At 44.5% G+C, this 26551-nt stretch overlaps 1 protein-coding gene and 1 long non-coding RNA gene across 2 annotated transcripts; both read right to left on the reverse strand.

Moving 5' to 3' along the window:
* Positions 1-3691: 3691 nt before the first annotated feature.
* Positions 3692-4783, reverse strand: LOC106574076 (protein PELPK1-like). Its single transcript, XM_014149618.2, has one exon. It carries the CDS (start codon positions 4781-4783, stop codon positions 3692-3694), a length of 1092 nt encoding a protein of 363 aa, XP_014005093.2.
* A 19480-nt stretch (positions 4784-24263) lies between these two features.
* On the reverse strand, positions 24264-24835 carry LOC106574069 (uncharacterized). The gene is made up of 3 exons (XR_001321467.1): positions 24697-24835; positions 24485-24592; positions 24264-24403 (listed from the first exon to the last, which is right to left on the reverse strand). It is a non-coding gene; the product is annotated as an uncharacterized lncRNA (long non-coding RNA).
* Between the last annotated feature and the right edge of the window lie 1716 nt (positions 24836-26551).

The raw sequence follows: 26551 nt of genomic DNA on the forward strand, positions 1-26551 counted from the left end.
AGTGGTCTGTGGTCACCACCTGCAGAACCACTGCAGAACCACTCCTTTATTGGGGGTGTCTTGCTAATTGCCTATAATTTCCACCTGTTGTCTATTCCATTTGCACAACAGCATGTGAAATTTATTGTCAATCAGTGTTGCTTCCTAAGTGGACAGTTTGATTTCACAGAAATGTGATTGACTTGGAGTTACATTGTGTTGTTTAAGTGTTCCCTTTATTTTTTTGAGCAGTGTATATATATATACATATATATATATACATAATATATACATATTAAAAAAAATCATAATAATAATCATCCAATTAATCGGCATCAGCGTTTCTGGTCCTCCAGTAATCGATATCGGCGTTGAAAAATCATAATCGGTCGACCTCTAATTTGAACATCTTCGCCATGTTCTGTTATAATCTCCACCCGACACAGCCAGAAGAGGACTGGCCACCCCTCATAGCCTGGTTCTTCTCTAGGTTTCTTCCTAGGTTTTGGCCTTTCTAGGGAGCTTTTCCTAGCCACCGTGCTTCTACACCTGCATTGCTTGCTGTTTGGGGTTTTAGGCTGGGTTTCTGTACAGCGTTTTGATATATCAGCTGATGTAAGAAGGGCTATATAAATACATTTGATTTGATATTTTCTATCTTATACATTCAGTTGTTTCTCCATTTGTAACTCACCCACCAAACATACCAATATGCTGTTTTAAATGTTGTATTATTTGTGCAGGTTCATTTCCTAACATGGATAAGCAGAAGAATCTGTGCGCTCGCTGATAGTAATAATAGTTATGGTGCTCTTTGATGTCCCAGGTCTGTGGCATTGATTAAGAAATAATTTCATCTTTACTTCAAGTCAGATGTTTATTATGTATGAAAGGCATATGTATGCATTGCTTATTTTGATTTCTTTAAAACAATGTAATTGTTGGAGTTCAGGTGATTGGCGTGATTGGTGGATGACTAGGTGCATTCTTGTAAATATGCTTACTCATGATTATAGATAGCCTACATTCTGCAATGAGTTAATCTGGCTTTGAATCTGCAACCGAACATGTCAAAAAGTTAGTTCTGAATTGCTTTAATACAATAGTGCATTCTGACACCGTTAATTGAAATATTTTTCACCTTGTTCATATTGTTGGCAGAAATTATAAGGGATTAAATATAGACCTCCACCAGTTGAAAGAGAAGAGGATCTGGTAAAATAAGGATATGTTGCACTCAGGCCCCCCACAATTTGCACTCGGGCCCCCCACAATTTGCCCAGCGTAGTCCGGGTTAGGGTTTGGCCGGGGTAGGCCGTCATTGTAAATAAGAATTTGTTCTTAACTGACTTGCCTAGCTAAATAAAATAAATAAATAATAATATCATTTAGGTAGGTAGGTAGGTAGGTAGATAGCTAGCTAGCTAGCTAGCTTCTTTGCAGAAAACTATCCTACTATTCATGGCACATTGTAAAGATCTGACTGATACTAGGATAGTATTCTGAACAAGACACAAGACCAAATGCATAAAGAAGCCAACAAATATTAGTTAAATCCAATATCAAACATTATTTGGAAAATGTTCAATATATATTTTATTTTGGATCAAGGTAGCAAGTGGTTAGCTAGCTAACAGCAAAAGTTAGAGATAACGTGCAGGAGCCTGCAGGGATTTGTAGTCTTGCATGATGTCTACTTAATTAACATTTTAGAATCTGAGAGTAAATAGAGCCGAATATATTGAATAAAGTAATCTTGCCCGCCAGGTAAAGCCTACATGAAACACAGACATTGTTTGAAGTGGTTCTAAAATGAATGGTGACCACTAGGTTTTATGGGTATTATGACGCATCCACTGTGGGGCTCTATTTGTATTTGTATTTATTATGGATCCCTATTAGCAGCAGCTACTCTTCCTGGGGTCCAGTAAAATTAAGGCATTTTATACAATTTTAAAAACATACAATACATTCACAACACACTGTGCCCTCAGGCCCCTACTCCACCACTACCACATATCTACAGTACTAAATCCATGTGTATGTAACCGTATAGCTTCCGTCCCTCTCCTCGCCCCAACCTGGGCTTGAACCAGGGACCCTCTGTACACATCAACAACTGACACCCACGAAGCATCATTACCCATCGTGCCACAAAAGCCACGGCCCTTGCAGAGCAAGGGGAACAACTACTTCAGGTCTCAGAGCGAGTGACGTCACCCGATTGAAATGCTATTAGCGCGCACCACCGCTAACTAACTAGCCATTTCACATCGGTTACACGTATGTTATCATGTGTGTGTCTGTGCCAATGTTTGTGTTGCTTCACAGTCCCCGCTGTTCCATAAGGTGTTTTTTTTATCTGTTTTTTAATTATACTGCTTGCATAAGTTACTTGATGTGGAATAGAGTTCCATGTAGTCATGGCTGTAGGTAGTACTGTGTGCTTCCCCTAGTCTGTTCTGGACTTGGGGACTGTTAAGAGACGTCTTGTGGGGTATGCATGGGTGTCCGAGCTGTGTGCCAGAAGTTTAGACAGACAGCTCGGTGCATTCAACATGTCAATACCTCTCATAAATAAAAGCAGTGATGAAGTCAATCGCTCCTCCACTTTCAGCCAGGAGAGATTTACATGCATATTATTAATATTAGCTCTCTGTATACATCCAAGGGCCAGCGGTGCTGCCCTGTTCTGAGCCAATTGCAATTTTCCGAAGTACTTTTTTGTGGCACCTGACCACACGACTGAACAGTAGTCAAGGTACGACAAAACTAGGGCCTGTAGGACCTGCCTTGTTGATAGTGTTGTTAAGAAGGCAGAGCATCGCTTTATTATAGACAGACTTCTCCCCATCTTAGCCACTACTGCATCAATATGTTTTGACCTTTTGTCTCATTCCTCTCAACCATACAAATTTTCAATTCCTCATCAATCAAAGGGGATTGAACAGTTTCCAGTCATTTTCTTAATGGCTGCGTGCTTATTAGTAACTGGAATAAGTAGTTTCATAAATGTGTCAAGTGCAGCATCTGGTTGCTCCTCATTACACACCACAGACCAGCAAATTTTCTTTACATCATCAACATATGAATCACTACAAAACTTCTTGTATGACCTCTTATACACTATATTAGGCCCAGCATTTGGAACTTTGGTTTTCCTAGATATGGCTATTATATTGTGATCACTACATCCTATGGATTTGGATACTGCTTTAAAGCAAATATCTGCAGCATTAGTAAAGATGTGATCAATACATGTTGATGATTTAATTCCTGTGCTGTTTGTAACTACCCTGGTAGGTTTACTGACAACCTGATCCAGGTTGCAGCACTGGTTACAGTTTGATAAAAAAGGTGGTTGACCCCAGTTATCTTTAGTTACCCACTACTGGAACGTGTTTTCTTTCTAAATTAAAAGAAAGAAATCAAGTAATGAAACTAGTAAAATCCTCCAATCTCATAATTGGATTGTAGCAATGAGAAAATTATTTACTTGAAACATCAACTTACAAAGTATTGGCCTTATTGACATTTTCATAGCACCTTACAGGTGCAATCATAGAGCAACATAAAGAATAAGAAAAAGGCATGATGGTGTCTCGTGCCAAAATGCTTGACAGTTCCATAAAGACTTATCACATCATCTATATGGTGCTTTGAATGTTATAAAGGCAATATAAGGCAATATGCCTAACACATTCACAACATCTCATAAGAAGAATTTTAGGCACATGCACCTGGTGCTCTTATGTTTTAAACCTTTATTTAGCTTTTTTTTTGCAGCAGGCTTTTTGACTTTAGGCTTCTTAGCTGCAGCAGGCTTTTTGACTTTAGGCTTCTTAGCTGCAGCAGGCTTTTTGACTTTAGGCTTCTTAGCTGCAGCAGGCTTTTTGACTTTAGGCTTCTTAGCTGCAGCAGGCTTCTTGACTTTAGGCTTCTTAGCTGCAGCAGGCTTCTTGACTTTAGGCTTCTTAGCTGCAGCAGGCTTCTTGACTTTAGGCTTCTTAGCTGCAGCAGGCTTTTTGACTTTAGGCTTCTTAGCTGCAGCAGGCTTTTTGACTTTAGGCTTCTTAGCTGCAGCAGGCTTTTTGACTTTAGGCTTCTTAGCTGCAGCAGGCTTCTTGGCTGCAGGTGCCTTGGGTGCAGGCTTCTTGGCTGCAGGTGCCTTGAGTGCAGGCTTCTTGGCTGCAGGTGCCTTGAGTGCAGGCTTCTTGGCTGCAGGTGCCTTGAGTGCAGGCTTCTTGGCTGCAGGTGCCTTGGGTGCAGGCTTCTTGGCTGCAGGTGCCTTGGGTGCAGGCTTCTTGGCTGCAGGTGCCTTGGGTGCAGGCTTCTTGGCTGCAGGTGCCTTGGGTACAGGTGCTTTGGGTGCAGGCTTCTTGGCTGCAGGTGCCTTGGGTGCAGGTGCCTTGGGTGCAGGCTTCTTGGCTGCAGGTGCCTTGGGTGCAGGTGCCTTGAGTGCAGGCTTCTTGGCTGCATGTGCCTTGAGTGCAGGCTTCTTGGCTGCAGGTGCCTTGAGTGCAGGCTTCTTGGCTGCAGGTGCCTTGAGTGCAGGCTTCTTGGCTGCAGGTGCCTTGAGTGCAGGCTTCTTGGCTGCAGGTGCCTTGAGTGCAGGCTTCTTGGCTGCAGGTGCCTTGAGTGCAGGCTTCTTGGCTGCAGGTGCCTTGGGTGCAGTCTTCATGTTTTTCTCAAGGTGGGCCTCAATTTTGGGCCTCTTGGCGTTATTTACAGTGCTTCCAACTGTTCCAATTCCAATGCTTTCAGCCTTCCTCTTCAGGTTGGGGTGGGCTTGGTGAATAGGCATAGCTGGAGGCATAACAGTTGAAACAGTTACATCACAACATAAGTAATGAGATCACATTATACATGTGTTTGGTTATGAACAGTGGAAAGCGTAATTTGACAATTCTCCATGTAAAATCTTAGAATTACAAATGGCACCCACTTACTGTAGTTATAATTAATCACTGTAGTTTTTGTTTCATTTGCCATTCTTTCAGCACCCATGACAAGAGACGATGCTGGAGGAGAACCTTGACTTGGAGGCATCCTTGAGGAGGATCCTTTTGATGGAAATATCAAAGAGAAAATACTAATGTAATAATGGTGCCTGCAACCATTGCACTGCAATATCCTGTTCCGTTTACTTTGTTTGTTGAACATAGAACATCATTGTCTGTAGTACGATCACATTTGTTGTGTGCAATTAATAAGATCTTGGCATTAAACAAAATCAGGGGCGCAACTTTCACTGGGGATGCGGGGAACATATCCCTCCCCCCACATTCTGAAATTGCATTTTTGTCCCCCCCAGTTTTATCATTGGAATGTGATACAAAGGGAGGCAACGGTGTGCTTTAGGACCATGCGGATGCCTCTGAGCGGTCGGGTAGGCTGTTTGGAGTGCTTCTCCGACTGGGGTAAAACACACACACACACACACAAAAAAGGTATGTCCCCCCCCAATTCTAAAAACAAAGTTGCGCCCCCGAACAAAATAGCAAATTATTGTGCATTTTGTAGATATTATGATATACCAACAGAATTTACTGAGCATTGTACAGTGTTTGATAAAGTAGATCACATTTTTTGTATAAACAGGCATAGATATAAAGCAGTGCTATATCTATGTAAACAGGGCTATTCTATGTGATATTGAGCTGGTCTGGGAGAAGTGAAATGGGTAAGTAGTACTGACCTAGTGGCCTTTGGCTTGTGAGGACATCTGCCGGTGTGTCCAATATCTGTCTTGAAGGGTCTAGATTATCCCATGTGGTTAACATCATCTTGCAAGCGGCATCACCTTTACTAATCACCATATCAATAAGAGAACGTGCCTTTTCGGCCCTCTCAGGGTTTTTTTAATCACCTCTTCTACCTCCAACTTGTTGATAAATCTTCTGCCTTCATGTGGATGCTGAAGTCTGTCTAGTAGAGCCTTGATATTAGCCTCTGTCACCAGGCTGACAAACTGCTCCCGGACATCAATCAATTGATTGACTATCCAGACAGAAGAGCACAATGAAAATAAGAAGATACAAGTTTCAGTCTGTTGCTTCAATTCCATCAAGATATGAATTGCATTCTTGTCATTTCAAGTGAGGACTTAGCTTTGTGATGGAGTTGAGCGGCGACGAGTCACTGTCAGTCAATACTTGTAAAAATGTCCATTCTTTAATGCCTACCTTGTACCTATGTTTGTCATGTGTAACTGTGTTATTTTCTTTGGATGACTGCAATCCGTAGTTCTATTTCGCTTGAGGGACTATGCTAGTCACTCAATGGGATATCCTTCCACTTGGCGGAAGGATGAGTGGAGATATTAATATCAGAGCTAAGTAGGTGAGAGAGAAGTGGATGTAGAAGACTGTAGGTGAGTTTTTCTTTGAGTGTGTAGAGTATACTCCATTTGGGCAAAGCTTGCTCCTCCCAGGAGTGCTCTGCACAGGAGGTTGGTGGCACCTTAATTGGGGAGAACATGCTCATGGTAATGACTGGAGCGGAATCAGTGAAATGTTATCAAATACATCAATCACGTGGTTTCCAGGTGTTTGATGCCATTCCATTTGCTCCGTTCCGGCCATTATTATGAGCCGTTCTCCCCTCAGCAACCTCCACTGGTGCTCTGCAGTGTTTTGTCGTATGTTACATTTTTTCTTACAGGTCGACACCGTGCTACGAAGTAGGGTGAACGGGTTGGGCCAACCTGTTCATGACACGTGTCATGACGTTGGCCTGTGGGTAAGGTTTATGACCCCCCCTTAAATACATTTCTCCCTTCCCCTCTCTCTGACTCTACTGAAGGACTCTTGAATAGCCTTTGTTAAACATAGAGAGTCTGGGAACATCAAACAAGTGGGGGGAAAGGAACCATATTTCAGTAATAGAACCAGTTGAAAATATGCGTTGGTACTTAATGAATATGATGTCTGTTCGGTTGTCATCTGAGACATTATGACTGATGACAGGATGACATAAACTGTATCTGGAAAAGTCTACACATGCTAGTTATCAGATTCACATGGAATTTTTGTGCAAATTAAATGTTTGAATATGAAACTATTTGTGAAAAGATGAAATGTAATTTTAGCTTCCAAATGAGAGAATTGGGTTTTCATAAGGTTAGAGCTCTGCTTAATCAGTGGCCCGCCCCTGTGAAGAGACATTGGTTATAAACTATGAAACACACCCTTCTCTCCCTCCACTATATAAGCCCTTGACAAAAATGTAACCTCCTGTTCCGAGGGCGATAGGACGACGGTCCATACGTTAAAAAGGACTAACATGTCAACTACAGAACTAAGCCAACCTCAGCGTGAGCTTTGGTTGTAAATGGTATGAACCTTGAACTCTTATTCACTTAAGAAGTGAGACATCCTAGCCGCTGAGTTAGCAACAGTAGCTGTAAACGTGGGCTAGGAAAGGACGGACGACGTATCCAGTCTAACACACAGCGAAGATACTACAACGTATACAATTTACCACCAGAGACATTCTTCCGAGGACAGGAAGATCTCTGTTGGCCAACACGGCCAGCATCTACGACCAACCTACGGAAGCACAGCTCAGAGTAAATATTTATTGCATTTTCCTTTTCCAAATGGGCAGTAATTTAGAATGCCTAAGATACTGTATTTACGATAGCACAGCTTCTCCCTTTGTTCCTCAGTCTTCCCGCTATTTCATTCAAGCCCAACCCCCTCTCTTTGTGTAACAAGCCATCATACAGGTTCCTTCCACCAGGGATGTTTTTTGTATGACATAATTTGCATTCTGTGTATATGTAATTCTGTGTGATTAGTTAGGTATTTAGTAAATAAATAATTAAACCCAATTTTGTATTGCTGATTCAACTTTTTAGCCAGGGTTCGTGAAGATAAGCAAGAATTTACAACTTTCAGATGAGACTGAAATAAGGTGACGATTAATATTGCCTGCTATTGATGTAAAATATTACTAGGTCTTTCAGAGTTTATTCGGAAGATAACAGCTCTATAAACACTCTTTCGTGGTGCCCCGACTTTCTAGTTAATTACATTTACATGATTAGCTCAATCAGGTAATATTAATTACAGAGAAAGGATTTTATAGAATAGCATGGCATATCACTTAATCCGGCATAGCCAAAGACACGACACATGGGTTAGTTGTCCTGTCTGTGTCTGTCCACCGGTTAGCCTACTGGCTAATTGCGTTACCTGTTGCTTGTTAGCTTCAGCTGGACGCTAACCTCTTCTCTCTTGAGATTGAGGCTGGATACCGCGCCTACCCCAAACCCTACCCTACCCTACCCCACCCCTAACCCTAACCCTACCCTAGCTAAACACTGTTGCTCTCCAGAAGTAGGACGGTGATCGCCAAATCGCACCTTAATGTCCAGGCTTCGAATCCTAGCTACAGTAGCATACTCTCTTACTGGCTCGAGTTGCAGCTGTTGCCGGTGTGAGATTCAGAACACGCGCCTCACTAATGTCGCAAGAGTTGGCCAGTCTGTTCTCAGGACCTATCCTCACACAGTCTGTTACCATGTTAGTTGAGTTTGGCTCCTCACATCCATACTTTTTGGGGATTGTGAGTGGAATTTCCCGACTATATTCTGATATCCATAGAATATATTATTACTTAATTCACGTATTGCACTGAGAACATAACTACTTTATACTTACACCTGGTATAGTATTAAAGGGGTGTTAAACAGATGATCTTTTCCATAAGACATACAGTATCTGTATTAGGGATGCACCGATATGACATTTTTGGCCAATACTAATATTTGCCTTGCCAAAAAAAACAAATGATACGGCTAACCGATATTTAAAAATTTTGCGGCCTTTTAAGCATTCTAGTACAGTTAAATAGTTGAAACACACACACACACACACACACACACACTCTGACCAAAAAGTTATTTTGTTGGCATTTACGTATGTCCCCATCACCAGTAAAACATAATCAAAACCTATTTCTTTCACTTACCTGCTGTGCTGTTTCGTTGTTCATTTCTTCAGTCTCAACCAGGATTTCATCATACGTCAAGCAGTGAAGTTTCAGCTCTGTCTGTCCGTGGCCTCTCTTCCTCTGTACGCACTGTCACTGTGTCCATTTCCATCTTGTCCAGCTGTGTCTGTAATATTTCACGTAAAACCTGTTTCTTGTCTGCATCAAAGTAGCGGTCCTTGTACCTAGCATCGAGCATGGTGGCGAATAGGCTCAGAGAGAATGCCACTGAATCGCTTGTTCACAGGCTCTAGTAGAGTACTTTTCCAAGTTAACCCGACGGTCTGTGTTGGCATTTTTGTTGAGCAGGCGTTTCAATGCTATGACAGAGAGTATCACGTCTGCTGCAGACGCAGTTGAGCTTACTTCTCGAGTCAGTTGTTCGATTGGAGCTAGGAGTGTTCATGTTTCTAAGTTTCAAACATGTTCTCAAATGCCATTGAAATGCGGTATGAGAACCAGCACATTCTTGAGCATGCAATACGGCTTTCCTCAGTACGAAATCCTCATCGACCCACTGTGCTGTCAGACTCATAATGCTCATGGGGCTGACATCGCTGGTCCAAATGTCAGCCGTGGAGCTAATAGCAGTGACGCCCATAGCAAGTAGCTCATGGATGTGAGTCTCAACAATACTGTGTAACTCCGGTACAGCAACATCTGAAAAATAGCGCCTACTTGGTAGTGTGTACCGGTGCTCGACCAGTCGGGCGAAAGCCAACATCATTCACGACAGAGAACGGTTGATTGTCAAGGGCAATCAATTCCATTATCTTGGCGTTAATGGATTTCGCCTTTGAGTTGTAGATTTTTTCTTACTCTTCCAAATGACTGCTCGACTTGTTGACTGCTCGATCCACACAGCAGACATTGTGGGCTAGGTTAGGAATGCTGTATTGCACGTGTAGCGCTATATTTTTCGTGGCGTCATTACATGATAAAAGAATTTATAGGTTTAAAGATAATGATTAAATAATAAAAAATAATCTGAAACGTAACTAATTAGTAATTAGTTGTTTATGTGGCATGTATAATGAATAATTAAAGTACTAAACGTAAGTCCAACAAGGTTCAGAGGAGACCTGTGAGGGATAGAAATGTGTGTGTGTGTGTGTGTCTAAGAAAATACCGAGAACAATTCAACTGTGTTTGACCCGACATGGCTAGAACTCTGAGAAATGTATGATAGGACAGGGAGTCATTTTCAAGGTTCCTTTAATCTCGGGGGAGTGGAACGGACAGCGCTGGGTAGTGATAAACTGTGGTGAGAACTCTGGGGAGGGATACATCCCACCTACTGTTCGTGTGTATGTATGTGCGTAGGATATCTACTGTTCGTGTGTATGTATGTGCGTAAGTAAGGAGTGAACTATAAAATGGATGTCTTTGTATTATGGACTTCAGAGTGTCCTCGTGAATAAACATTGATTTGACTATTGTAAGCTGGGAATTCTGTCTGTTTCATTTAAACCAGAACTTTACAAACTCTGGGTTGCAGATTGAGTAGATTAATTGAAGTTTAACAAAATGATATATCATTACTTCATCTGCCTACCTTGTGTCCCGCCACCCACCACCTGCCACACTCCTCTTTTACGCTACTGCTACTCTCTATCATATATGCATAGTCACTTTAACCATCTCTACATGTACATACTACCTCAATCAGCCCGACTAACTGGTGCCTGTATATAGCCTCGCTACTGTTATAGCTTCGCTACTGTATATAGCCTCGTTACTGTTATTTTTCACTGTCTTTTTACTGTTGTTTTTATTTCTTTACTTACCTATTGTTCACCTAATATCTTTTTTTTTTACTTAGAAATTGCACTGTTGGAGCCTGTAAGTAAGCATTTCACTGTAAGGTCTACACCTTTTGTATTTTGCGCACGTGACAAATAAACTTTAATTTGATTATATAGGTATGTGCGTCAGCTTTGACATCGGTTTTGCACATCGGCGTTCAACTAGACATTTTTGGCATTTTTAGCTAATATCGGCCGATTCCGATTTGCTTACCGATATATCGTGCATCCCTAATCTGTATTTCTGCTTCTGTCTAGACAGGGATAATGTTATCCATGCAATACTACTGTGATAAATGCAATGCTGGCTTGGCTTCGGCTGATGCCCATCACACCTGTATGATGTGCCTAGGCTTAGAGCATGCCATTCAGGCTGTGAATTCCCCCTTCAGCTGCATGTATTGTGCTACTCTTGGCCCACGTCTATGTGAAGCACAATTATCTATGATGAAGGAGATAAATGCTCAAGCGTAAACAACCCTCCTCGGTCAGTGAACCATGGCTCAGACAGGGCTGAGAGTGAAGCGCCCTGTTCATTAGCTGATTTGCAGGAGTTCCTCTCTAGGGTTCTAAAAGCACTGGATATTAATCCAGACCCTAACAGCAGCCGTACATTCCTCAGTGCCCCAAGTTCTCCAATGAACTGTGTCAAACTTGGGCAAAGGTGAACTCAAGGTTCCATGTCTCAAGCCAGTGCAAGCCTTGGACCTTAATGGTTTCCCCCGAGGAGTTGGGACTGAACCTGTACCCCATCATGGACCCCATTGTTGCGTCCATGGTCCTCCCAGGCAAAGAGATCATTGGTAGGTCTCCCCGCTGTCCTCCTGGACCTCATCGGGCTGCTGACGACCACTTAAAGGACAACTTCCTGACCTTGGCCATGGTGGCTCGTCTCATGAATGAGACCAATCTGCTATTCGCATACCTGCACGGTCTGATAGCTCGCCTCTCCACCGACGGTGACCCTTAGCTGACAGCTGAAATGACTCAAGTATCCACACCCCTCTTCCTCGTAGAGATGTCAAGTGCTAAAGTGCTAATGGCAAAGCCCTGTCTACGGTCATCTCATCACGCAGACAGCTTTGACTCTCACAGACAAAGATGTCGGCCTCAATAAAGAAACCCTTTATGGAGCTCCCCATCTAAAGAGGCCACATTTTTGGTCCTGGTGTGGATGCCATTTTGGACCAAAAGGCAAAGCTGCGGAAGGACAGAGAGACCCTGCAGTCTTTCATGGGTCCCCCCAGCTCCGCATGACCCTACCCAGAGACCATGGTAGTCTAGACCTCAGCTCCCCCCTGAATTGAAAGGCCACTTAGGCCCTCCCCCAAACCAGCCATGCTCTGATCAGCCACATCAACAGGCTCCAGTTCAGCAGTGGCACCACCACCAGCACAGGCAGCGGCATAACAAGCACCGTCCCTCTACTCCGAACGAGGACGGGCCCTCTCAGTCATCCGGATGGGTGTGGTTCCGGCATCTGCCGCTTCTCCCACACCCATCGGGAAAAGTGTGAGGAGCTTGTGGAGTCCCCCTGGGTGCTGGGTACAGTACTACAGGGGTACAAACTCCAGTTCCGATGCCGGTCACTACCTTTCAGAGGGGTTTGGTCAACTACAACAGCCGACCCCCTGAAAAGAGAAGCTCTCCAATTGGAGATTGCCTCCCTGCTGGAGAAGAATGCAATCAGACAACTCAAACCAACAGGACAGCATAGTGGGTTCTATGGAGTATATTTCCTAGTCCCCAAGAGGGATGGCGACTTTTGCCCTATCCTGGACTTGAGGCCTCTCAACCAGTGCTTGAAAACGCTCCACATCAAGATGCTATCAGCCCAGGCCAGTGGTTCACCACTGTCGACCTAAAAGATACCTACTTCCACATACCGATCCACCCGGCTCACAGGACGTTCCTGCTTTTTGCATTCAACGGCATAGCGTACAAGTACCAAGTGTTACCTTTCGGCCTCTCCCTGGCACCAAGAACATTCATAAAATACATGGATGCCACTCTAGCACCCCTAACATCACAAGGGATGATAGTACTAAATTACCTAGACAATTGGCTAATCTGCCCTCAGTTACGAGAACAGGCAGGAGCAGACACGACATCTCTCCTGAAGCACATCTCAGAACTAGGCCTCAGGTTGAACATGCAAAAAAAGCCACCTGGTCCACCCACAAAAATTGTGATGTTTGTAGGCATGCGGATCGACTTGTCTCTAATGAGGGCACACCTCACCGAAAAGCGAGTTCAGAAAATTGTAGATCACCTCAAGCCTTTTGTCCAAGACCAGAACGGGACTGTTCTTCAGTGTCAGAGACTAATGAGTCTCCTCTCCGCAGCCCCTCTTTTGACCCTATTGGGCCTTCTACACTTGAGACCCCTGCAGAGGTGGTTTAATACTCAAGGTCTACATCCCAAGGAACACGGGTATTGTCACCTAACTGTGTTCAAGGAATGCACGCGAGCACTGGCAAGATGACGACCCCTGAAATTCCTTTCAGGTGGGATACACCCGGGCAGGGTCTATCGGAGGGAACTGGTTCAAACAGACACCTCCTTGACAGGATGGTGATCAGTATTGCGGGTGAGAACGGGAGCTCCATCTGGTCCAAACTCCACATCAACATGTTGGAGTTGAGAGCAGTCCAACTAGCTCTGCTCAACCTTCTTCCACAAGGAATGTCCACCAGAGCTGTTGCCAGAGAATTGAATGTTCATTTCTCTACCATAAGCTGCCTCCAACATCGTTTTAGAGAATTTGGCAGTACGTCCAACCGGCCTCACAACCGCAGACCACATGTAACCAGGCCAGCCCAGGACCTCCACATCCGGCTTCTTCACCTTGCTGGATCGTCTGAAACTAGCCAAACAGACAACTGATGAAACTGTGGGTTTGCACAACCAAAGGATTTCTGCACAAACTCTCAGAAACTGTCTTAGGAAAGCTCATCTGCGTGCTCGTCGTCCTCACCAGGCACTTGACCTGACTGCAGTTTGGTGTTGTAACCGGCTTCAGTGGGCAAATGCTCAATTTCGATTGCTACTGGCATACTGGAGATGTGTGCTCTTCACGGATTAATCCGGTTTCAACTGTACCAGGCAGATGCTAGACAGCGTGTATGATGTTGTGTGGACGTGCAGTTTGCTGATGTCAATGTTGTGAACAGAGTGTCCCATGGTGGCAGTGGGGTTATGGTATGGGTAGGCATAAGCTACGGACCACGAACACAATTTCATTTTATTGATGGCAATTTGAATACACAGACATAACGGGACGAGATCCTGAGGGCCATTGACATGCCATTCATCTGCCGCCATCACCTCAATTTTCAGCATGATAATGCACGGCCCCATGTCGCAAGGATGTGTACACAATTCTATGAAGCTGAAATGACCCAGTTCTTCCATGGCCTGCATACTCACCAGACATGTCTACCATTGAGCATGTTTGGGATGCTCTGGATCGACGTGTACGAGAGTGTGTTCCAGTTCCCGCCAATATCCAGCAACTTCGCACAACTGTTGAAGAGGAGTGGGACAACATTCCACAGGCTACAATCAGCAGCCTGATCAACTCTATGCGAAGGAGGTGTGTCACGCTGCATGAGGCAAATGGTGGTCACACCAGATACTGACTGGTTCTCTGATCCACCCCCCTACCTTTTTTTAAGGTATCTGTGACCAACAGATGCATATCTGTATTCCCAGTCATGTGAAGTCCATAGATCAGGGCCTAATGAATTTATTTCAATTGACTGATTTCCTTACGAACTGTAACTCAGTAAAATCTTTGAAATTGTTGCATGTTGCGTGTATATTTTTTGTGCAGGGTATTTAGTCAAGCAATGTTCACGTTGTATTTTAGAATGTAATAATAATGTGAATATCAATGAATTGGCAAGGCCTAAAATATGCATTATTCTTAAGTGTTATATTGTCTGTTTTACTCATATAGCCGTGTTTATGGACATTCAGCACCTTTATGTAGCCTCATGCTACCGTGTATTGTATTTGCCTTATTTAGCATGTAATTATTTAGCATGTCTTATTTAGCATGGTCTTGCTAGTCCAGCTACTTTCTATGTAATTACATTGGTGTAGATCTGGCCTATTCTTATCAGTGGTCATTTTCTTTTGTGTGCATTATTTACCTGTATACTACATTGTTGTATTCAGTCATATAACTGTGGTATTACTGTCTGGTCATTATAGTGTGAATGGTAATTCAGAGATGTTTTTAGGCTACTGTATCCTACCCTGTTTACGCTATTCCTATGTGTATGTACATTATATCTAGACTCTATATTATATATTCCTCCATAGGACCACTTTCGTTTACACTGTCAATACAAGGAGTGTGGTGAACCCTTATCTGTAATAAACCTGATCTGAAGACATCTGACTTGTTCTTGCTGGACAGACCTGTGGCGGCTGTATCGTATCCACTGGCACCTATAGCTCTCTACTAGTGCCAGTTATACATGGTCCTCCCTGATCAGCCTTTAGTATTTTTCAGTAGGCATTAAATAATGGACATTTTTACAACTATTGACTGACAGCGAGTCGATGTAGTCGGAGGTGCAGTTTGCCCACACTCGTCGTTGCGCAACTCCATCATAGGTCGTGAAGTTGAGTTTTTGGCTAGTGATTACTCTTGACAGGTAGAAATGAAAGTGAAATGGAAATTCTGTCCTCAAAGTTAAGACATTCTTTCATATCAAAAACATTTAGCAAAACGTGCCACCACCTACTGTGCTGGAGTGTGTGGTCAATCCCGGTTTACAACATATTTCTAAATCCTCCTACCTAACTCAGTACTTCTGAGAAAATAAAAAAGAGCCCTACTAACTTTTAATAGACCCTCCCCCATCCCCCAAATCCCTTCCACCCCCCATCCAACCCCGTCCAACCTCAATGACCCTATACTTCAATCTTTCCATCTCTTCAACATACTTACAACAATATAAGAACACATGCTCCACTGTTTCATCAACCATACCCTCCAGACACAAACCATTCACATGCTGCCAACCAGATGTAATGACAAGTTCAATGTACAATGTCCTGAGCGCAATCAAACAAACACCACCTCTTCCTTCCTAATCTGACCTTTGAATCTGTGTCCACCGACCTTTCTTTGGAGGGCCCTTGTACTCAGAATCTCATCTCTTCTGCCACACATCTATCAAAATGGCTCTGATCTTACATTTGGCCTCACCTCGATCCAGTGGAACATTAATATAAATTATATCTTGTTTCAGCTAACTGGTCTACAATTTCATTCCCTTCCACACCCGAATGAGCTGGGACCCAGCAGAATCTCACTCAATTCTCCATAATAACATTAATACCTCCAATAGTAGGTCACTCCTATTAGATTTACCAGATGATAAACTATTCAATAGACAGAGAATCTGAGCATACTATAATTCTAACAGGTTGTACGTCCTCCACCTGTCACACCCTGATCTGTTTCACCTGTCCTTGTGCTCGTCTCCACCCCCCTCCAGATGTTGCCCATCTTCCCCATTATCCCCTGAGTAGTTATACCTGTGTTCTCTGTTGCCAGATTGTCTTGTTTGACAAGTCAACCAGCGGTTTTCTCAGCTCCTGCTTTTCCCCAGTCTCTCTTTTTTTTGCCCCTTGCCTGTCCTGACTCTGAGCCCGCCTGCCTGACCACTCTGCCTGACCCTGAGCCTGCCTACCGTCCTGTATCTTTGCCTTTACTCTGGATTACCAACCTCTGCCTGACCTGAGCCTGCCTGCCGTCCTGGACCTTTGCCACTACTCTGGATTACCAACCTCTGCCTGACCTGAGCCTGTCTGCCGTCCTGGACCTTTGCCCCACTACTCTGGATTATCGACTCCTGCCTGCCTTGACCTGTCGTTTGCCTGCCCCGTTGCTGTAATAAACATTGTTACTTCAACAAAGTCTGCATTTGCGTCTTACCTGAAACGTGATACCACCCACTGGAGGGCAACTATTATCGCCGACAGTTCAACTGAGTATACTGACAGTTCATCTGTTAGTCTTCTACATATCTGCACATCAAATTCAGGAAGGTAAACACCTGCTCCTGTGTGCCCACTATCTGGGTCCTTAGATCCATCTGTGAAAAATGGTAAAAAAAGCATCAACCAGTTTTCCGATATCCCTGACTACTGACCAATCTTTCCTTTTCTCTACCCAGGTTAGATCAACAATGAGATCTGGGCGTAGCCATGGAGGAACATACCCTATCACCAAAGAAGGGCCAACCTCCAACTCCCTCAAACCACTTTCATCAGCAAGCTATCCAACTATCCTACCAAAACCACTGCCTTGTCTAACTAGTATATTCCCAACAGTCATCTAGAACAGTATTTATTTGTTATTTAACCTTTATTTAACTAGGCAAGTCAGTTAAGGACAAATTCTTATTTTACTCGATTTTGAGTGGACTTGCTTCTTCCAGTCATCTTCTTCAACATAGACCATGCATAGACCATGCATCCCCCAGCTCAGTACCCCTGCCTATTGTAGAGCAGAATTGTCTCCATGCATTTCTCTTAATGACCATATGTAGGGATTTTGCGGTGACACTGGCGGTCACGAGTCATGAAGGCAGTCAAATTCCACTTGACCGCTTAGTCACGGTAATTAGGCTTCTCCAAGCTCTGATGCTGCTGATGGTCATTAGTATCCTACCAAACCTGCTAACTGCCTGTTACTCAGAACTCTATTGTCTCTCTAATCACTCTGACATCAATGAAAATCTAATCCAAAATCTAATCAAACACTTCATGAGAGCCCATGAGCTCATGTTGGCAACATTTCTATAGGCTATGCAATTGTGCAAGAAAACAGAGTGATGGCCTCTATTAAAAAGAGGAGGATCCCATCAGCTTTCTATAGGCTAGGCCTACTATATATATATATATCTCAACTTTCCTAATATTAAGCACATTGCATGGATTTTTAGGGTACATTACAACCACACAAAGGGGATGCTGGCGTGACATTTGAGGCATTATTAAGTGCTTGTCAGATTGTGAATGAAAGACTAATGAAGTGTTTACAGCCTGCACAAAAAACAAAGCAGAGGTCATGCCTTTCATGCGACTGTCACGTTCATCGTACAGAGCGGACCAAGGCGCAGCGTGAGTTGAGTTCCACATACTTTATTATATAGTGAAACTACCAAAACCATAAACAAACATACAACAAATGTGAAAGTCGTAGTGCTAAACACACTAACATAAACAATATCCCACAACCCAGGTGGGAACAATGGAGAACTTAAGTATGATCCCCAATTAGAGACAACGAACATCAACTGCCTCTAATTGGGAACCATACCAAGAGCACCAACATAGAAATGAAAAGACTAGAACACCCCCTAGTCACGCCCTGACCTACAACACCATAGAGAACCAAGGGCTCTCTATGGTCAGGGCGTGACAGTACCCCCCAAAAGTGCGGACTCCGGCTGCAAAACCTGAAACCAAATGGGGAGGGTAGGGTAGGGGGGGTGACTAGTGTCGGTGGCGGCTCCGGTGCGGGTCGCCGCCCCCGCCCAGACCCCGGATCTGGCCATGGCGCCGGGCTGAACGCTGTGCCTGGACTGGGCATCGGCGCAGAGGAAGGCTCTGGCCATGGAGCTGGGTTGGACGCCGTGCCTGGTCTGGGCACCGGTGCAGAGGAAGGCTCCGGCCATGGAGCTGGGTTGGCCGCTGTGCCTGGACTGGGCACCGGCGCAGAGGAAGGCTCTGGCCTTGGAGCGGGACTGGACACCGTGCCTGGACTGGGCACCGGCGCAGAGGAAGGCTACGGCCTTGGAGCGGGACTGGACGCCGTGCCTGGACTGGGCACCGGCGCAGAGGAAGGCTCTGGCCTTGGAGCGGGACTGGACGCCGTGCCTGGACTGGGCACCGGCGCAGAGGAAGGCTCTGGCCTTGGAGCGGGACTGGACACCGTGCCTGGACTGGGCACCGGCGCAGAGGAAGGCTACGGCCTTGGAGCAGGACTGGACACCGTGCCTGGACTGGGCATCGGCGCAGGTTGCACCGGACTGGTGACACGCACTTCAGGGCAAGTGCGGGGAGCCGGCACAGGACATACCAGACTGGGGAGGCGCACTGGAGGCCTGATGCATGGAGCCAGCACAGGTGGCACAGGACTGGTGACACGCACTTCAGGGCGAGTGCGGGGAGCAGGCACAGGACGTACCAGGCTGGGGAGGCGCACTGGAGGTCTGGTGTGTGGAGCCGGTACAGGTTTCACCGGACTGATGACACACACACTTCAGGGTGAGTGCGGGGAGCTGGCACAGGACGTACCGGACTGGAGAGGCGCACTGGAGGCTAGATGCATGAAACCGGCACAGACTTCACCAGACTGCTGACAGGCTCTTCAGGTCGAATGTTGAGTAGAACACACTTGACCAACATCTCTCTCCTCTCTCTCTCCCCCAACTTCTCCATCACCTCCCTGATGATCTCTGGCTCTTCCCTCTGCTCAGCCACCAGTTCCATGTGCCCCCCCCCCCCCAAAAAAGAATCTTGGGGTTTCTGTGGCAGCGGACTGAAGACACGCTTGCGCTGTAGCCTACTCCTCGCTAACTCTTCTCTCCGGTATCCCTCATTGCACTCCTCCATCGACTCCCATTCGGGCTCTGGCACTCTCCACTGCTCCCTCGTGCCCCCCCCCCCAAAAAAAATCTTGGGGTTTCTGTGGCCGCGGCCCCCGGCGTCGTTGCTGTCCTTCCTGATTTCCTGGCGACTCCCGCCAAGGAAGGGTCTCGCATCCTCCCATGATCTCTTCCCAGGTCCAACTCACTTTTCCCTCCGTTGCACGCTGCTTGGTCCTTTTGTGGTGGGATATTCTGTCACGTTTGTCGGCACAGAGCGGACCAAGGCGCAGCGTGAGTTGAGTTCCACATACTTTATTATATAGTGAAACTACCAAAACCATAAACAAACATAAAACGAACGTGAAAGCCGTAGTGCTAAACACACTAACACAAACAATATCCAACAACCCAGGTGGGAACAATGGAGAACTTAAGTATGATCCCCAATTAGAGACAACGAACATCAGCTGCCTCTAATTGGGAACCATACCAAGAGCGCCAACATAGAAATGAAAAGACTAGAACACCCCCTAGTCACGCCCTGACCTACAATACCATAGAGAACCAAGGGCTCTCTATGGTCAGGGCGTGACAGCGACTTTTTCCAAATCATCATTAGAGTCACATCATGCAGCCTTACAATGTATTAAACATCAAAACATATAGCTCAACGTTTGTAGAACAACTAAAGTTACATTAATAACTCTAAATTAAGCATATAGGAGAACCTATTTCTTTGTTAACCGCTCAACACAGAATAGCCACATGTGCGCACTCACTCAAATTGTTTGTAGAAAATATCCTTTCGATTTTATTCAGCTTAGTTCAATTGTATTCTTCATACTATAAAATAATACCACGGAATTCTAAGCAAATCTTGTCTGCTAAATGAACTAGTGTAGCCCACAGCCATTTGACATAGCCAGATCAAGACAACAACAGAGTATGCTATTCTGTTCTTCTGAAATAGACTACATTTTCTTCATATCATGCTTCTTTAGACCTGTCTAAAATAAATAATGGATTTATTGTGAAGATGTAGGCTATTTTAAATTGATTTATTAGACTTTTTAAAATGTAGATGTTCCAAAGGTCTGCAACAGTGGCTTGTAGGCTATTTGTGGAAGCCAGAGATGCTAAACGTGTTTATGTTAATTAACGGGCAATTACCGTAAGACCGGAACTATTTACATGACAATCACTGGCTGACAAAATGTCATGACCACCACAGCCCTATTTCAGGCACACTGAATAATGGGGGAAAGCAACACAGGCTGATAGATGAAATGGATGGAGAATGCTCCTACGGGCGTAGGAATATAACTCCTGTGAATCTAGTTGATTTCCAAAGATTTCCAAAGAGCTTTAGTACCTTTCTTTGGAAATCAACTATATTCTCAGGAGTCATATTCCTACGCAGCACTCTGTAAGCCCAATTTCTTTCTTGAATAGCCACAGTGTACTCTTCAGTCCACCAAGGAACCATCTTCCTTTTCTCACTCACTTCACTCACTGGTACATATACATTTGCAGCATCAGAGAGGTCACAGAGGCAGCACATACATCAACCGGCCTCTCTAAAGACAACTGTCGAACAGACTTTAAGCAATGATCACCAAACTTTTCCCAGTCTGCAATATGAAAGCCCTATCTTCTGAATGGTGCCCTATCTAGAATATTAACATCAAAGATCATGGTACACCAAATCAGGAAATGATCACTTCCAACAGTAGAATCATTCATTCCATTCCATTCACACATAGATGCAATAGAGTTAGAAGCCAGTGTGAGCTCCGGGCAGGATGTAACCCCTGTAACAACATCAACTGTTGGACCACATCCATCGTTAAGACATACTAATGCTCGTTTCCATCATATCTTCCACAATAGTACCATTAGCATCTGTATGTGTGCTTCCCCATGTGTGTATTAAAGTTGCTGCACCATATCTTTCTAGAGCCCAATTCCCCTGATATTTCATCAAACATCGCTACAGATAGTTGACGACAAGGGTTGTAAAAATGTTATACCTTAATATTACTACCGGCACTGTAGATTCCCACCATCACACATTCATATTCAGATGGGACAGTTATATTACGATATACAAGACCTTCTCTTATGAATGTAGCACAACCACCACCCTGTCCAGTCGATCTATCAGATATGATTGAACAATAACAAGGAATAATAAAATCAAGATGTGGTCTAAGCCATGTTTCTTGAACACATATCACATCAGGTTTGATCTTGAAATCTATTACACATTTCTTCAACTCCTAACAGTTAGCAATAAGGCTTCTGGCATTCCACTGAAGTATAACAAAACCCACAACTCTAATTATCATCATACTGAGACATTCCATCATTGGTATTACTAGGAGTCAACATATCAACAATCATGGCGACAGTAACATTGTTACTCCTAACAACTCTGCTGCTTCCACAGTGATCGTCAACTTGGCAGGTCTTCTTTCCACGAACACAGTCAGGTTGATAACCTTTCCAATGAAGGCTATAAAGTCAATCTGATTTAACTATTAAGGTGTCCTTTGAAACAACACATTTGCGAGAGCAAGATTTCTGAGCAGGTCTCGTATCCATGTCTGGACCAACATAAGGAACATTTCCGACAGCAGGTCCACTTATTCCAGGAGTAAACCATATTGTCTCCATCATTCTGACTAATAGTTCCACCAATCTGCCTTGCAGCCTCTGATAAGATACATTATGAGTGATTTTATATCTATGGGCCTCTCTAGCCTCTTTCTGCAACCGCCATCCACCAAATGTGTTCCCCCCCACAATTACAACATTTAACTTTGACATTGTTCCCACATTCACCATAATCATGTTCCTCTCCACACTTCGCACATCTTTTCTTTCCTTTGCACAGAGCCACTACATGTCCCATTCTTTGGCATTTAAAACACCTTAATGGAATCGGGACGAAGTGTCTAACAGTGAAAGCCAGGAAGCCCATCTGTACTTTCTTAGGTAAAACCTTCTCAAACATGAATAATACTGACAGGCTTTCAGTTCTCTGCCCCTCTATTTTACGGAACAGCCTTTTGGCTTCAACCACTATGCCCCCTCTACATTTTCTTTTATATAATCTATAGACATAAATAGTGGAACCCCAGAAATGACCAACCTCAGTTTAGCCGAAGCTCCAGGGACATGACTGGAGATTTTCTTCCCATTGAGAGTTTTCATTTCAGAATCTCCCCTTGCTGAACATGGTCAGAATAGAATATTAATAGACTACCATTACCAATGAACCAGGCTAATGTGACCTCCCTTATCTCAACCTTTTTTTAAATGATAATTTTTTACTTTTTACCCCTATTTTCGTGATATTCAATTGGTCGTTACAGTCTTGTCCCATCTCTGCAACTCCCGTACGGACTCGGGAGAGGCAAAGGTCAAGACCCCACCAAGCCGCACTGCTTCTTGACATACTGCTCGCTTAATCCAGAAGCCAGCCGCACCAATGTGTCGGAGGAAACAACGCTAGAGCGTGATGGGACAAGGACATCCCAGCTGGCCAAACCCTCCCCTAACCCGGACGACGCTGGGCCAATTGTGCATCGCCTCATGGGTCTCCCGGTCATGGCCGACTGTAACACAGATCGAACCCGGATCTGTAGTGACGCCTCAAGCACTGCAGTGCCTTAGACCGCTGCCCCACTCGGGAGGCCCCCTATCTCTTTCTTAACGGCATTGGTTAATCGAATAGGGTGTAGATGAGATCCCGTGGTCACATCAAACACCATTACTACCTTCACCCTCTTCACATTCTCAACACTAGAACTGCCAGTGCTGTCAGTGCTTCACAAGTGCAGTCTCAGTGCTATGATGGGGTCTAAAGCCAGACTGAAGTGTTTCGTATACATTGTTTGTCTTCAGGAAGGCAGTGAGTTGCTACGCAACAGCTTTTTCAAAAAGTTTTGAGAGGAATGGGAGATTCGATATACGCCGATAGTTTTTTACATTTTCTGGGTCAAGGTTTGGCATTTTCAAGATTTTACTGCCACTTTTAGTGAGTTTGGTACACATCCGGTGGGTAGAGAGCCGTTTATTATGTTCAACATAGGAGGGCCAAGCACAGGAAGCAGCTCTTTCAGTAGTTTAGTTGGAATAGGGTCCAGTATGCAGCTTGAAGGTTTAGAGGCCATGATTATTTTCATCAATGTGTCAAGAGATATATTACTAAAAAACTTGAGTGCCTCCCTTGATCCTAGGACCTGGCAGAGTTGTGCAGACTCAGGACAACTGAGCTTTGGAGGTATACGCAGATTTAAAGAGGAGTCCGTAATTTGCTTTTAGTTAGCTTTGCGACAGTATCAAAAATAAATGTAGGATTGTTCTTATTTTCCTCAATTAAGTTGGAAAAATAGGATGATCGAGCAGCAGTGTAGGTATAGCAGTTTTTCCAGGACCACATGCTCCCAATATTGCCACTGCAACAGTGAACATCTGTAAATATCTTGTCAATAGTTTTTGCATCAGTTTTTGTTCTTACCTTGAGGTTTTATTCCAATCAGTTTTTTAGGGGGGCACTGGATCAGCGTTCTCGTCATACCTCCTGTTAGTGCATTTCAGGGAAGCCAATGGTCCAAAAATATTCCACATAGTTCATACACACGCAGGCTCCCAGAATAGGTTATATTACATACAAGTTTTGCTCAAAGCAGCCAACTAAAGTAATGTAGTTAATGTAAGTAGTTCATGCAATCACAAAGGTTGGTCTGAGTGCATCTCCTCAGTTTCATTCAGTAGCACAACACAATTCACATTGCATTTGATCATGGGCACAGTGGAAATTAATATTTGTGATGTTTAAATTATTTCTTACCTCCTTTGTTGTGTGGAGCTTCCTTTTCTGGTAAATTTAGAATGGTAGAGACATCACTCCCAGCAGATCTCCTTGCTGAGGGTGGCTTTGATCATGCACTGCTTCTCGTGGGGTGAGCCTGATGTTCCGCATGTCACGTCTCATGTCTAAAACATGGGGAAAAGTGGACAAGGTAACATTTCGATGCAGCTACAAATTCTTTGTATCATATTTGGTGAGTTACTGACCTGTCTGTCCAAAGGCTTGATGTGCTGTAGTCTCTACAACTGGATGCTCGCATCACACTGCCACAGGATGTCCATGCACCAGATGGTCTGAGGGATGCACTCCTTGGACTGGAAAACAAAGAGACATTTTGTCAGTGGTGGGTCTTTTTCAATGCTGTATCAACATCTTTATCTGGACAGAAAATGCATTGTTTATCATAACACAAACCCACCTTGGACAATGTGACAAGTGGCCCCTCAACACCCAATCCTCATGCCTCATTGTTTGTCCTTGTTTCCCAATCAACAGCTACTTTTCTGATGAGTGGGTCTTGGAGGTGCACAGCAAGTCTCCATCAGCACATCACTATAAGAACACAGATAAGGTGGGATGAACCTCCAAAAATGTTATGTTTTAGTTGGTATTTGCCCTCTCCACATGGATCATGTTTCTCGCTATGTCTTTTGTGAGATGTATCTAACTCTCTGGGAACCTTCCGTCATTCAGGAATGGAGTGACTCCTGCAGGCATCAAGTTCTGGATCAAGAAGCCTTTGTCTGCTAAATTCATGTCTCAAGACGTGAAGATCTTCTCAAACCCTGACTTCTGGACAATGTCTTTGTCCGACAAAGATCCTGGATACAGATCACTGCATGTTATCACCGCATTAAGTGCAAATCCCAGGAGTAGCTTGAAGGAGTGCATTGAACGGTACACAGAGTAGGTTTGCTTCTGCAGATCCATCGGACTGGGAGTATTAACTTCTGTCAGTACAGTCAATGACCATCCTGCAGTTTCTGCTGGACCCCTGAAAAGACACAGGCAAGCACGTTTGGTTCTTCTCTTGACTTGGAACAGTCTTTATGATGCTAATGTAAAAAAGCTTGTGGATCACGTGAATGAAAGTGATGGTAACATTACTGACAGTGCTTGCACTACAACGGAATAGTTGAGCCAGGTGCAAGTTGGTGTAGCTGTGACTCAACTTCATAAGCGCCAGAAACACTTGATCCTCAAATGAAAGCATCTCGTCCCACCACTTAGCAAAGTAGACAACGCAGTCCTTGTAACGTTCCAAGTATTCAATAACAATGTTGAACATGTCTTTGTCTGAAAGTCTTGTTTCCATCCTAAGTACTTTGTCAGCAGAGTTAGGGAGTAACGAATTACATGTAACACGTTACAAGTAAGGGATTACAAAAAACCTGTAACTGTAATCCGTTACTTTACCTGTAATCGGCCTGTGTGTAGCTGGTGTAGAAAGTCAGGCGAAGGACAGCAGATATGAGTAATAAACGTATTTACTAAAGTATTCAAAAAATATAACACAGAGCCTGGTACCGACTCACCTGGGGTGACACGACAGTGCCCTGCCTGCTGCCTCGACTCCCTGAGCAACCTCCCCAGCACCGACCAGCAGTGTGCCCTCTGCGGCCACAGATGGTGCAGGGAATGGCCCCTCCTCCAGTCGCCCTAAGCACAGCACCTCCCAGCTCCATGGGCGTCGGAGCGGAGGTGCTGGGGGATGGAACTGATGGGCCCCGATCCGGACACCCGCGGGTGGCCAGCAGGTTGTCCAGCCGGATGGACAGGTCCACCAGCTGGTCCAACGTGAGGGTGGTGTCTCAGCAGGCCAACTGCCGACGGACGTCCTTGCGCAGACTGCACCGGTAGTGATCGATCAGGGCCGTCGTTCCATCCTGCGCTGGCAGCCAGGGTCCGGAAGTCCAAAGAGAAATCCTGCGCGCTCCTCGTCCCCTGCCTCAGGTGAAACAGACGTTCACCTGCGTAATGGTCCAACGCCGCGTCTCCCTCACTCCATACGGCGTTGGCCCACTCCAGGGCTTTGCCTGAGAGGCAAAAAAAATACCACTGCTACACCTGGCTATCAGCAGAGCCTTGTCTGGCAGCGAAACAGTTCTTTCAGCCTCATTTACTGCCTTCAAAAAAAACATAGCTGATATGGCTGACTTGCTTAAACAAATGTGGTTTCTACTGACAATTGAGATGTTCAAACTATGCCATAAGGGCACGACAAGTGGTTAAGAGGCAATCCGTAATTTCTATTAAGACATTAATGAGTGAGC

This window comes from Salmo salar, chromosome ssa16 (genome assembly GCF_905237065.1).
Source record: "Salmo salar chromosome ssa16, Ssal_v3.1, whole genome shotgun sequence".
Classification (NCBI taxonomy): Eukaryota; Metazoa; Chordata; class Actinopteri; order Salmoniformes; family Salmonidae; genus Salmo; species Salmo salar.

Bases quoted from the DNA above. Each gene is read 5' to 3' on its own strand.
- LOC106574076 (XM_014149618.2), bottom strand. From the start codon at position 4,783: ATGCCTATTCACCAAGCCCACCCCAACCTGAAGAGGAAGGCTGAAAGC.